The sequence below is a fragment of the Poecilia formosa genome, unplaced genomic scaffold, assembly GCF_000485575.1.
Source record: "Poecilia formosa unplaced genomic scaffold, Poecilia_formosa-5.1.2 Scaffold77, whole genome shotgun sequence".
Taxonomy (NCBI): Eukaryota; Metazoa; Chordata; class Actinopteri; order Cyprinodontiformes; family Poeciliidae; genus Poecilia; species Poecilia formosa.
Window position 1 is genome coordinate 1,417,283 of NW_006800016.1, and position 11,035 is coordinate 1,428,317.

An 11,035-nucleotide genomic window follows, 5' to 3' on the forward strand; every position below is an offset into this window, starting at 1 on the left:
TTATTAAAAACATTAAAAGAAATTAAAAATAGCAGAAAAACACTATTAATTAGCATATGATTTTCTGTCAGCTAAGGAAGTATACCCTCACATGGCTTAATTTTACCAAATGTTATCAGTGTGTGAATTTGCTTCTATATAAAAATAAAATTTTTATTCAACATTTAACAATGTTCCAAAGATGATCCACATTGTGTGTGTTTTAAAGAACTTATTTAACCTAGAACTGTAACAACTTAATGCTATTTCTGTGATATCTTAGATCAATACTTATTGATCTGGCCTGAAGCCAGAGATACAAATGATTGTTGTTGTTGTACATACAAATGTTGTATTTAGACGAATGAAAAAGCTTTGCAAACTGATGTTATTCATTTATTTCCTTCATTGTCTTTAACTCAGTGGTGTCCAAACGTTTTGTGACATGAACCAAAATCATCAAAAATAATTATGTGCCTAAAAATATAAATATTAAAATTCTAAAACTACCAAAAGATTATTTTGTTTCCTGCTCAACAATTAACTAAGCATACAATAATTTTAACTAATCAAATAAAAAAGTCCGTCTTTTGTAATAAAGGGAAACTTAAATGTGAAAAATAAATATTATGTCATCAGTCAACGTAAAATTTGTTTTGACCTAAAACGTGTTATTTTGTGACAAATAATTTTCTACTTAATTTATTTTAATTGTACTACTTAAACTGCAGAAAATCACAATTTGAAGTGTACTTAAAGGGGAACTACTTTTACTTTGTACACTTTTAAGTATATGGCTTTTTTTTGTTTTGTTTTTTTTTTTGTCTTATCACCATGCATGATTATTAAAACTTAAGAGTGCCATTTTTGTGAAATTATTATATTTAAAATCGATTTAGATGTGTTTCCATTTCGATGGACTTTGTGGCCACACCAGTACATAGCAGCTCCCTTAAGGAATATAAATTTACACACATTAAGATTAATTAATTCTCAAAACTTTTAATGCGTTCTTTAAAACCAAAGCTGGGACAAGTGCAGCTTGGATCCCGCCCCTGTCCGCTGATGACGGAGCAAATCAATAATTAAGCAATAAATCAATGAAGCTCCGAGGCTGTCCGGCTGATAAGAGCCCAAAACCCGCCAGAGCCAAAGCTGAGAGGCAGGCAAACATTTAGTGACGGGACCCGTTTCATTTGTAGAAGCTGCTTGGCCATGTGAGGAGGGACTAGAAGGAGGAAGCGGAGGAAGAGGAGGAGGGACGTCATTTACTGTGATCATCTCGTATTGAAATAATCAGAAAGCTCAGAGAGAGGAAGGAAGGCGGCCGAAGCACGGTAGGTCTGCTCCACTCCACCTTAAATTTATAGACCGATCCATGCGGGGAATTGTGGGATAAAACGCAATTTCTCTTCTGCTTTAAAATAAACGCCTGCCATTCGTCCTTTTTATATAAACACAAGCTGAACCGAACCACTTTGAATTTCTTTTTTTAGGCTAGTTTATAGCAGACATGAGGACGGTGTTTGGATTTGGAAAAACTAACAGGCTCCTCTTTCTCTGACAGGACACAAACATGGGGAAGAAAAGCGAGATGGCAATGAAGTCCGAAGGCAAACATTTTCAAAATGGAAGCTTAGGGTAATAAAAACATATTTCTATTTAATTCTTTTAACCTTACTACCTATAACTCTATGATTTCTTTTGTATCTTGTATTTTACATTAGCAGTTTTTTCCCCTCACGTTTTTAAAAGTATAGTAGAGAAAGATCAGGACGCTTATATTTAAAATAATATTTTATTTAATCTTTATCCTGGAGGTTTACTTTTTTTTTCTTTCAATGAAGACCTGTCCAAGAATTAAGCAATTCGCAGAAAGTTTTACATTAACATCAAAATGCATAAATTAGAAGAAGTCAGAGTCACTATAATACTACAAGGTACAAAGTCCAGCTGAGGACTAGATCAGTTACAGTTTTTATAAGTACTGTAAACTATGCAGAAACGCATTAAGCTAGAATGTAATACTCACATTATTCTATGAGCAATGTACAAAATAAGAGAACGTATATCCACCAAGTTCAGATTTATTATTTATTTTTTATTTTTTTTGCTATTTTAATATAAAACAGTAGTTTTATATTAAAATATCAAAAAAAGGAGCTGTGTTAGGAATGGAATCAAGTAAGAGAAAAGTTTACCCGTCATATTATTTTCCGCTTATACAATGACCTGTTCGATTCAATTAATAATTAATACATAGAACCTAAACAACCACTACAGAGGGACATAATAGATAATGCCATCACATGTCATGAAAAATGCAGCGTAACATTGTTTTTAGGATATTTTCTTGACAGTTGAAAGTCATCTGTACTTTTAAAGTGACAGTGATATTGATAAAAATGTAAAATACAACAGAATCTAATATTAAGCCTTGGAAAATCCCCCTTTACAGTTTTCTATAAATTTACTTGTATTCGTTTTCCAGAACACTTTGCTCAATCTGAAGGATTTTAAAATATTTAATTGATCACACACAGATAAACAGCTCAGAAACTTGGATGTATGTTAAATTATAATTTTCCATAATGTTTAAAGTATTGTCCACCTTCTTCAGGGTGAAATCAGATTTTTGATGCTTCAGGAATAAAACGGTATTTCATAAAAAGCCGATTTGTTGGATAATATCTTTTGTGCTGAACTGTTACAGTGAGAAGGAAGAGAATGCTGAAAAGACAGACAAGAAGAAAAGGAAGAAGGAGAAGGAGCCGAAGGAGCCCATGGTCGGCCCACTCTCTGTGGTAAGCGTCTCTGATCCCCTCCTGTGAGAAAAGGTGTCTTCATCTGTAAACCAGTTATTCAGTTTTCATTTTCTGTCCATTAAAAAGTGTGCAAGTGAACGGAAAGTGGTAAAAATCCAGTTTCTGAGGTGAGAATGAAATGAAAGACATGAAAACTGGTGTTAAAGCCGAGGCTGCATGCATGGTGTGCTCTTACAAGCATAACAGGACAGTGTGTGAAAAGTACAGTACGAGGGGAAGCTGGAGATCGGATGGGAGTGCATTACATCCTCCTGTTGTTCGGCTTCACTCTGCCGGTCTCCTGCTGTTTTCGGATAACGCCCCCCGTCCCCTGCAGGACCTCTCTGATGTCTCCGTTTCTTGTGCAGTTCAGGTTTGCAGACAAATGGGACATCCTGATGATCTTCGTTGGGACTGTGATGGCCGTGGCCAATGGGGTCGTGCTCCCTCTCATGTGCATCGTCTTCGGAGACATGACGGACAGCCTGGTTAACAGCGCCGTACCCAACATAACCGGAAACTTCTCCAGCGGTGAGTATGTCCATGGTTAGACCTGTCGCAACAAGCAATAAATCAATTAATCGCACTATAAATGAAAACAAATTGACCATTTTCATTCTCATGTTTTATTGCAAACGTGTGACAAAAACCTTCAGTCCGACTCAATTAGCCACTTTTTTTTTAATCACAATTTTGTTTACAGAAACTCCATAATTCATTTCATTTGTTGTTGCTGGTGTTAAATGCTCATTAGCATCTACATTTTATTGATCTTTGAGAATTTGTTATTGCCTTGCTAAACTACTGCCATAATAATATTTGAAAATGGTCTCAAAATAACAATGTTATCGTTTATCGCAATAACCCCTGTTATTGTGACATATCATATTTATTGAGAAATATCTTTATTTTTCAATAAAGATATTTCTTTATTGAGAATTAAAATAAAAATAAAGAAATATCTTTATTTCTTTATTGAGAATTAAAATAAAACAAAGAAATATCTTTATTTCTCAATAAAGATATTTCTTTATTGAGAAATAAATTTAGATTAATATCTATGACAATGTGGTCCATAAAGGACAGCTCTATTCAGTCTAATTCTATACTTTGCTTTATTTATTTCACATTATATTTATAATTTCTAATTGCACTTTCTGAACTATTTGACGGGTTTGTTGCAGTTTATTTTTACAAGTTTGACCAAGGAAATCAACCTATTGTTTTTCTCAGTTTTAGTTTCTCATCTGTTTTAATATTCGCTGTTAAATTCCTAATTGCACTGAGCAAAAAAAAAAAAAAATTCTTTGGATTACATTGTTGCTGATTTCTGCGCTATATCATCTCTGTCAAGACCAGAGGGGAGGTGCAAGTGACAAATCCTGTTGTTAACCTTTTTAATGGGTCATATTTCTGTAAAGTACAAATCAGGGAAAATGTTCCTTTTTGAGGTTTAGCTAATAAAATGAAGAGAAATTCATTAGTTTTGGCTTCTGTTGCTAATAGCAGTTAGTCGCCACAACAAATAACATCAGCCAAAACATGAACAAAGCAGAATTAGCTTTTTTTTTTTTCCCCCCTTCTGTATGCTTTAAAAAAACAAAACTTTTTATTTTGTGAAATTTGTTTAAATCGCTCCTTTTTTATTTATATATTTTCTTTTAGCCAATTGAGAACATTACAGAGGCAACACTAATAATATACAATTTCTGTTTTCAGATTCCGCAATGCCACCAGAAATGGCCACCAAATTAGAGGAGGAAATGACGACGTAAGATTTTATATAATCAACTCGACTGCGAGGAATCTTGTCCAAATCCAGTTCTAAGTCAGGCTTTGTGTGTCCGCTCTCCCAGCTTTGCCATCTACTACTCCATCTTGGGAGCCGTGGTGCTTATTGCCGCCTACCTGCAGGTGTCCCTCTGGACGCTGGCGGCCGGACGGCAGGTGAAACGCATCCGCAAGCTGTTCTTCCACAGAATCATGCAGCAGGACATCGGCTGGTTCGACGTCAACGAGACAGGAGAGCTCAACACGCGCCTCACAGAGTGGGTAGCAGAGAAATCGCACACGCTGCTTCATGTCCGTCCCATATAGGCAGTGTGGAGGGTCTGTGAAGTGGGAATGTTACATTACTCTGGTGAACTCTGTGGTTTTTTTGTCCAAATTTGCAGTGACGTCTACAAGATCCAAGAGGGCATTGGTGACAAGGTGGGGATGTTGATTCAGAGTTTCAGCAGCTTCATCGCAGCCTTCATCATCGGTTTCACCAAAGGCTGGAAACTCACCCTCGTCATCCTGGCTGTGAGTCCGGCTCTGGGCATCTCAGCTGCACTTTTCAGTAAGGTACGGTAATCTATGCTCTCTAAGTAGAGATTTTATTTCTTAGGTCATTTTATTTGGGATAGTGTTCCTATTTTTTTTTTCTACTGACAGGCAAAATTAGAAAAAAAATCTCACAGCAAAAGCGTCACATTCTGTTTTTCCTTAGTCTGTAATCATGAATTAAAAGTTAAAATAATATAATATTTGGTTGTTTTGTCATCAAAAGGAAAACTTATGATAATAATAGACCTGGCGTCATGTAAAATAATAATTTTTTGACTTGGCGTTTTCCTGTTTGTGTATTTAGACTTGAATACACAAACAACAATTGAAGACGTGAACTTGTGTAAGGCTGCTCTTAACGTCGGGTTTTAACTACTCCAGGTGGAAAAGACAATATTGAATCTAGCCTCTGATTCACAACTTCTAGTTCCTCCCTTAAAATAAGAAAAGTGTTTTTGCTAGTTTAAACATAAGGTTGTGAAACGCTGTTCTACTGAATCTAAAAATGGAAAGAATCTGTATTTCTTTCTGGTATTCTTGTTCTCATCTTGCTTCTTTCCCTGCTTGAACAGCTGCTGGCGAACTTCACGACCAAAGAGCAGAGTGCGTACGCCAAAGCCGGCGCTGTGGCGGAGGAAGTGCTCTCCGCCGTCAGGACAGTGTATGCCTTCAGCGGACAGAAGAAGGAGATCGCGAGGTGTGTGTGTGTGTGTGTGTGTGTGTGGAAGCTAAATATCAGCTGCAGTTTCATCTAAAAGCATTTTTTTTTTGAGGGAACTGAAGTATTTTTTTGTTGTTGTTGAACAAAGTAAAACATCTGTATATGAATGTTGTGTGGTAAAAGGATTCGAGTGTCAGCAGGGAAAGGCTGTAACTGGATAAAACCCTTTTGTGCAGACACTAATGCTGCATTTGTTGCGGTTCTGTTTCATTTCAATCTAATTTCACTCGTGCGTTTTTGTTGCTTTCCGTGCCTGGCTCCGGGCGTGTCTGCCGTATCCCAGATATCACAAGAACCTGGAGGATGCTAAGTCGATGGGGATAAGGAAGGCGATCTCTGCTAACATCGCCATGGGATTCACCTTTCTGATGATCTACCTGTCTTACGCTCTGGCCTTTTGGTACGGCAGTACCCTCATCATAAATAACGAGTACACCATCGGATCTGTGCTCACTGTACGTAAACACGCTTTGTATCGTTTAATTTGCTCCTTTACGGATTAAAGAAGCTTTTGCTGAAGCTAATGCCAACATCATCTGTCATTAGGTGTTCTTTGTTGTGGTTATTGGAGTGTTTGCGATGGGGCAGACTTCTCCCAACATCCAGACGTTTGCCAGCGCCCGCGGAGCCGCCTACAAGGTGTACAGCATCATCGATCATGTGAGTAACGAAAGAGATGAGCACACTTTATTTTTCTCCTGCGGGACAGTTGTCAGATTTTATCACTGAACGTGCTCTGCTGGACTTTGGCACTCTGTGGAGCGGCTTTGAAGCAGCCGACCGGCCGAACTGTAATGATGTGAAGGATTTTTCTCTAATTGGAGCGCCTGCTGCTCCAGAGGAGGAACTGCAGGTCATTCGGCTGAAGCAGCACAGCTGTGGCTCGGTTTACTGTAAATCTACCTCAACTCGGCAAATTCACATCCACACTGAGAATATTTATACAGCTTTTTCATTTGTTGTATTAGTAGTTTGCATTTTTAACCTTAATTTTTGAATAAAAAGAGTTTTAATACACGTTTATGTAAAATAAGTAGCTTGTTTCGATAGTCATTTGTGATCTTGGTGTGTGTGTGTGATGCGTTCGTGCTCCAAATCTCTGACCAATAAGTGTTTGCATGTTGATACAAGTCTGAAATATTATGTTGTGGTTTTATATAGCACTTCCTCTTGCAAGGTACAAAGGTGACTTATTGATAAGTTTTACTGTCTAATCACAAAGGTGAACCTTCAATAAAACATATGCAGTTTACCAACACATGCAGCACTGTTTAAAATAATAATAATAAAAATAAAAATTTAACCAGCTCTATCTTTTTAACTTCTCAAATTAATTTTAAAAGAGTGAGCACCAGAAAGGTACTGGGCTAGAAATAAGTGGGGAAAAAAGTGTATTGAGATTTATGTTGGACATTTAGAAAACATGAAACAAAAAAAAACAAAAAAAAACTAAATGTCTCAAACTTCGGAAGAACAGGGGATTGATGAAAGCTGAGGCTGAACATTTATCGGCTGCAAAGCAGGGCAGAGAATAATCTTTGCATGCGTTTGAGTCTTACTGCATCAAGAAAAGAAGTCAAAACACCACAAAGAACTGTGGAAATAAACATTTGGTCGAGTTAAACATGCTCCCCCTGACCTGGAAGGCAAACAGCCTTCCTCCTATTGTTTGTTTGAGGTTATTATAGGAATATTTTTTTTTATCCCGGTTTGGACAAACTACAAACCTTTACACGCTGTTTTCTCCACAGAACCCAACCATCGACAGCTATTCACAGACGGGCTTTAAGCCGGACTTCATCAAAGGAAACATAGAGTTCAAAGATATCGACTTCACCTACCCCTCCAGGCCTGATGTCAAGGTCGGTTCATAACCTTTGACAATAATGTGAAAGCCCAAGACGCGCCTGTAAATTAGATTTTTAATCTCGATACGTTTTTTTTTTTTGTTTGTTTTTTTTGTTGTTGTTTTTTCTTCCTGGTTAAATAAAACAAATAACATCGGTGTCATTTTCCAGATCTTAGATGAAATGTGTTTAAGTGTGAGCAGTGGACAGACCATGGCGCTGGTGGGCAGCAGTGGATGTGGTAAAAGCACGACGATCCAGCTGCTGCAGAGGTTCTACGACCCGCAGGAAGGATGTGTAAGTCTTGTTTCTAAAGGTTTTGTCAGGTAATGGTAAACTAAGTTTGGAAATAAAGTTACTTTAAAAATAGTCCAGATTCAGAGGAAGATTGTAATACATGGGAGCCATTTACCACAGTTTTTGGAGTTGCATTTTTGCTGATATGCGTCAGTAAAAATCTATAAGGGTAAAGTAAAATCTAATGGCTTTGGTTTTAAACGGAAATGCTGCATTTATTCCTATCCTTTCTAAAAACGATTCAGCCATATTGATTCAGCCATATTGATTCAGCCATATTGTTGTTTTCTGTAAAATCCACATGTTATTTTTAATATGTGTAGGATGCTTTATGTAACAGTGGTCTTTCCATAAATTTTACTCTAATGTAGTTTGTATGCTCAGCAGATAGAAAATAAAACTAGGACAAGGAAGTTTGTACCAGAATTTTCTCTTTAACATCAGCAGTGTGGCTGTTTGTTTGTACATATTTAGTTAAAACATACTTTCTTTTTCTCTACTCAGTGAAAAGTAGTGGATCAAAAGAATAACACTACTCAAAAACATTTAGTCAGTGAGTAGATCGAACTCGTAACTCGTCTTCTGTTTGTGATTGTTGCAGGTATCCATCGATGGTCACGACATCCGCTCTCTCAACGTGAGCTACCTGAGGGGGATGATCGGCGTGGTGAGCCAGGAGCCCATCCTGTTCGCCACCACCATCACCGAGAACATCCGCTACGGCCGGCCTGACGTGACGCAGACAGAGATCGAACAAGCCGCCAAGGAAGCCAACGCTTACGACTTCATCATGAACCTTCCCGATGTAAACTCTGAACTTTGCTGCCATTTCGTCTACAAATTACTAATTTACTCTGCTAATGTGGAGATTTTATGTTTTTGAGCAGAAGTTTGAGACCCTGGTCGGTGACCGGGGGACTCAGATGAGCGGAGGACAGAAGCAGAGGATTGCGATTGCTCGAGCTTTGGTCCGCAACCCCAAAATCCTTCTGCTGGACGAAGCCACGTCTGCGCTGGACGCCGAGAGCGAGACCATTGTTCAGGCTGCGCTCGATAAGGTACAGCTTCTGCACTGTACAACCATCGAAATGACTGCTGAGAGGACCTCCGACCTTTGGTTTGAGCACCTCATCTCTACGTTTGTTTTTCAATGAACTGTCGTCTCGTTGGTTGCACAGGTGCGTCTGGGTCGTACGACTCTAATTGTGGCTCACCGCCTCTCGACAATCAGAAACGCCGACGTGATTGCAGGCTTCCAGAAAGGCAAAGTTGTAGAGTTGGGCACTCACAGCGACCTGATGGCGAAACACGGAGTCTACCACACGCTGGTCACCATGCAGGTAACAGGAAAACACCAACCGGTTTCTCCAAACGCTCTCTAGTAAAAGAAGTTCATTGTGGCTTTTCATTTGTTCCTGTGTGCAGACCTTTCAGAAAGCAGAGGACAGTGAGGATGAGGGTGAGCTGTCACCAGGCGAGAAAAGTCCCGTGAAAGACCCCATGAAGGAGTCCACGCTGCTGAGGAGGAAGTCTACAAGAGGATCCTCGTTCGCCGCTTCAGCTGGAGAGAAAGGAGAGAAAGGAGAAAAGGGAAAGGATGATGAGGACAAAGCAGAAGAAGTGAGCTTTGTGTTTGCATTTCTGCAGAGGAGGATTAAGACATTCGATTAATAAACTTCAGCTCTGATTCTTGTTATCTACCTGACATCAAACCTCAAACTTTAAAAATTTCTTCCGCAGGAGGAGGACGTCCCCATGGTGTCGTTCTTTAGGGTTCTGCGCCTCAACGCTTCCGAGTGGCCTTACATTCTGGTGGGGCTGATTTGTGCCACGATAAACGGAGCCATACAGCCTCTGTTTGCCGTCCTCTTCTCCAAGATTATCACTGTAAGTCGCTGCCAGTGCTGTAGCAAGTTTTTATTTTCATACATATATCGTCTGGAAACTTTGTAGCAAATTTACTGTTTTTATTTCCTCCTAGGTGTTTGCAGAGCCAGAACAAAGCGTTATCAGAGAAAGATCAAACTTCTTCTCCCTCATGTTTGTCACTATCGGAGTTGTTTGCTTTTTCACCATGTTTCTACAGGTAGGCACACACTCATTGGCTTTTGTTCTCACTGGACACAAGCACAATGTCAGTCTGGCTTAATCTGGATCGCAGACCTTCTTTGTTCACATTGGAGCCAGCAGTAAAGCCGTATTAACATGAACAATTGTTCCTCACAATTCAAATTTGAATGTGAGGAACAAGAAGAGAGCATGCAAAATAAATTGCTGTACAGAAACTATAACGGAAATCCAAACAAATTAAATAATTTAAGATTAAAAATATTCCAAGCTAAAAGATGCTTCAGTAAAAACAAAACAACAACTCTGAGTGTTGATATCAGCTGCTACACAGAGATTCAGTCAGCCACTCTATCCGCTCTGTAAACAAAATCCACGATGTTGCACCTCCAGCACAGATGTCACCCTAACCCCGACTGGGATGTCGCACAGCTTCATGTTACAGTGTTGTGTTACTTCACAGCTCCTGCATGTTGTCACCTTCCTACACTAAATAAAGATCGCAGAGCGACTGGTGACTAATTAATGCATCTGGCATGACCTCTGACATCTGATCATGTTTTTCTTTCCAGGGATTCTGTTTTGGAAAATCTGGAGAAATCCTCACCTTGAAGCTGAGGCTTGGTGCCTTCAAGTCCATGATGAGACAGGTGTGTGCGCCCACAAGCCGAATGAAACATTGATCTCGTTGCCATGTACTTTTTCTGTAAATTTGAGCTAAATCAGTCAGTCTAGTGAATCCAGAATGGTAGTAATGGTGACCTTACAAGTCTTCTTTTTTTTTTTAATTTGTGAATCATTAAACATGCATATTTCCAAACTATAGAACATCCGTATGGAAAGTTTTTACGCCATAGCATCCTATTTTTACTATTGAAGCCTATTGCTGTCAGCTACTTTAACTTGTATTACGAGTGAAACATTAAACAAGATTTAATGTAATTTTTTGTGAATTTCTCAGGATTTTTAAAAAAAAATTCTATACTATATAT

General features: G+C 38.7%; 1 protein-coding gene across 1 annotated transcript in view; it reads left to right on the plus strand.

The window, feature by feature from the left end:
- The first annotated feature begins 1,089 nt into the window (after positions 1–1,089).
- Positions 1,090–11,035, plus strand: part of abcb4 (ATP-binding cassette, sub-family B (MDR/TAP), member 4) — a 17,265-nt gene continuing 7,319 nt past the window's right edge. Inside the window, exons 1-19 of the mRNA XM_007556163.2 lie at positions 1,090–1,316; positions 1,547–1,620; positions 2,693–2,783; positions 3,152–3,314; positions 4,503–4,554; positions 4,640–4,831; positions 4,958–5,129; positions 5,684–5,808; positions 6,116–6,287; positions 6,379–6,492; positions 7,584–7,694; positions 7,851–7,976; positions 8,578–8,781; positions 8,864–9,034; positions 9,155–9,316; positions 9,402–9,596; positions 9,717–9,863; positions 9,958–10,062; positions 10,616–10,693. Of these exons, the coding sequence (XP_007556225.1) occupies positions 1,556–1,620; positions 2,693–2,783; positions 3,152–3,314; positions 4,503–4,554; positions 4,640–4,831; positions 4,958–5,129; positions 5,684–5,808; positions 6,116–6,287; positions 6,379–6,492; positions 7,584–7,694; positions 7,851–7,976; positions 8,578–8,781; positions 8,864–9,034; positions 9,155–9,316; positions 9,402–9,596; positions 9,717–9,863; positions 9,958–10,062; positions 10,616–10,693 (2,445 nt within the window). The 5' untranslated portion in view covers positions 1,090–1,316; positions 1,547–1,555. The remainder of the gene's footprint in view (positions 1,317–1,546; positions 1,621–2,692; positions 2,784–3,151; positions 3,315–4,502; positions 4,555–4,639; positions 4,832–4,957; positions 5,130–5,683; positions 5,809–6,115; positions 6,288–6,378; positions 6,493–7,583; positions 7,695–7,850; positions 7,977–8,577; positions 8,782–8,863; positions 9,035–9,154; positions 9,317–9,401; positions 9,597–9,716; positions 9,864–9,957; positions 10,063–10,615; positions 10,694–11,035) is intronic.